General features: G+C 27.7%; 1 protein-coding gene across 1 annotated transcript; it reads right to left on the reverse strand.

Moving 5' to 3' along the window:
- Positions 1 to 226: 226 nt before the first annotated feature.
- LOC110712801 (two-component response regulator ARR22-like) lies at positions 227 to 1,678 on the reverse strand. The gene is made up of 2 exons (XM_021891255.1): positions 1,448 to 1,678; positions 227 to 622 (listed from the first exon to the last, which is right to left on the reverse strand). Exons 1-2 carry the CDS (start codon positions 1,676 to 1,678, stop codon positions 452 to 454), a joined length of 402 nt encoding a protein of 133 aa, XP_021746947.1. The 3' UTR covers positions 227 to 451.

Genomic DNA, 1,678 nt, shown 5'->3' on the forward strand with positions numbered 1-1,678 from the left:
TATATAATCGGGTTATGTGTGTCGGTTTCGAGTTGAAAATTTCAACCCAAACCTCCAAATCTAAGCTGTTTAATTTCGTATTGTGTTTGTGTCGATCCAATTATGTAATCGGGTCGAGAATTGTTGACCCAAACCTGCTTACTTTGTGTCGGGTTATTGTGTCGTGTCAATTTTTGACAGCCCTAGAACAAACATTAATATTTGTAAGGATAGATAGGTAAACGAACATTTTAATGATATATTGATAAGGGCATATATGTTTAATAATGAGTACTTTTCAATATATGAAATTTTGTAATATTTAATCATAATTGTGTTGATTGAAAACTATAAAAAAAAAAAAAGAAAGAAAACAACATATCGAAGCTAGGAGTACAATATTTAAATATTAAATTACAAAACATAGTTTATTTATTTCATTTTGTAGTGCCAATGCAAATTTATTTTAGTATCACTTTTCGAGGCGCTTGAGTATGTTATCAATCTTCACAAAGTCCAGTGGTTTTGGAAAGTATTCATCTAAACCAACTTCTACAAATGCTTGAATGTATGACTTTGATTCAGAATTCGTCACACCAAATATTAAGCCCTTAACGCCCATAGCTCGCAACTCTTTAGTTTCCTTCACGTAAAAGAATTAGTTTAAAAATTAATATAAATATTAAAAAATTAGTATTCATAATTAAGTAATAATGCAAGGGTGATAATTTTACCCTTTGAAATTATAGTTCATTAATTTAATTGAAACTAGCCTTTTGGCCCGTGCAATGCACATATTATTCATAAAAAAATTGCATTGAACGATGAATGAGGAAATATTAGTAAGTCATTATAGTTATAATGTGTAATCAGAAACATGATTTAAGAAATTTAATTTTTGGAACTTTGATTGAAAATGGGGACTAAATAAAGAAGGTGGAGGGGCTAAAATTAAAGAGAGAAAAGGAAAAAGGTTGAATTGAAGAGGGGAGATAAAGATGAAGTGTGCATGGAAGATGAAGTTTAAGTTTAATGAAAGAATTAAAGAAAAATAGTGTAATAAAAAATTAATATAGTAAGAAAAAGATAGAGAAGTGTATTAGGAAGGGGACATGTGTCTTAATCGATTGGAGTTTTTAAATATCAAGTATAGATGGTACAAACATTAATTTTTTTTAATTTGAAAAATGAGGAATGTACTAGAATGCAATTATATATATAAAAAAAACTTGAATATAAAGGTTCTTTTTATAGAATGATAATTTAGTTTAGGGATAAATACACATAATACAATTTATCTTGTATTTATATAATGATTCAAATTTAATTATTTTATTCATGCTATTAGCTAATTAGTATTCATCTAAGTTCTAATTATGCCAAAATGTTATATTAATCATAATTGATTTATTAATAGCCTTATATCATTAAAAGATATGTTGTTAAGATATAATACAAAAAATATTACCTGAATCCCATCCATTATTGGCATTTCCATATCCATGATAATAACATCAAAAGAATTGCCTTCAATGAAAGTGTTTACGGCCTCTTGACCATTTTCCACGACCTTGGTTTTAAACCCTTTACTGTTAAGCAACATTTCTTCAATATTTCTAATGATAGCAGTATCGTCTACAACTAAAGCAGTAAACTTTTTTGCATCATTCATGCTACTATCTCCAACCGTTTTAGACAT

The sequence above is a fragment of the Chenopodium quinoa genome, unplaced genomic scaffold, assembly GCF_001683475.1.
Source record: "Chenopodium quinoa cultivar QQ74 unplaced genomic scaffold, ASM168347v1, whole genome shotgun sequence".
In the NCBI taxonomy this organism is placed as follows: Eukaryota; Viridiplantae; Streptophyta; class Magnoliopsida; order Caryophyllales; family Amaranthaceae; genus Chenopodium; species Chenopodium quinoa.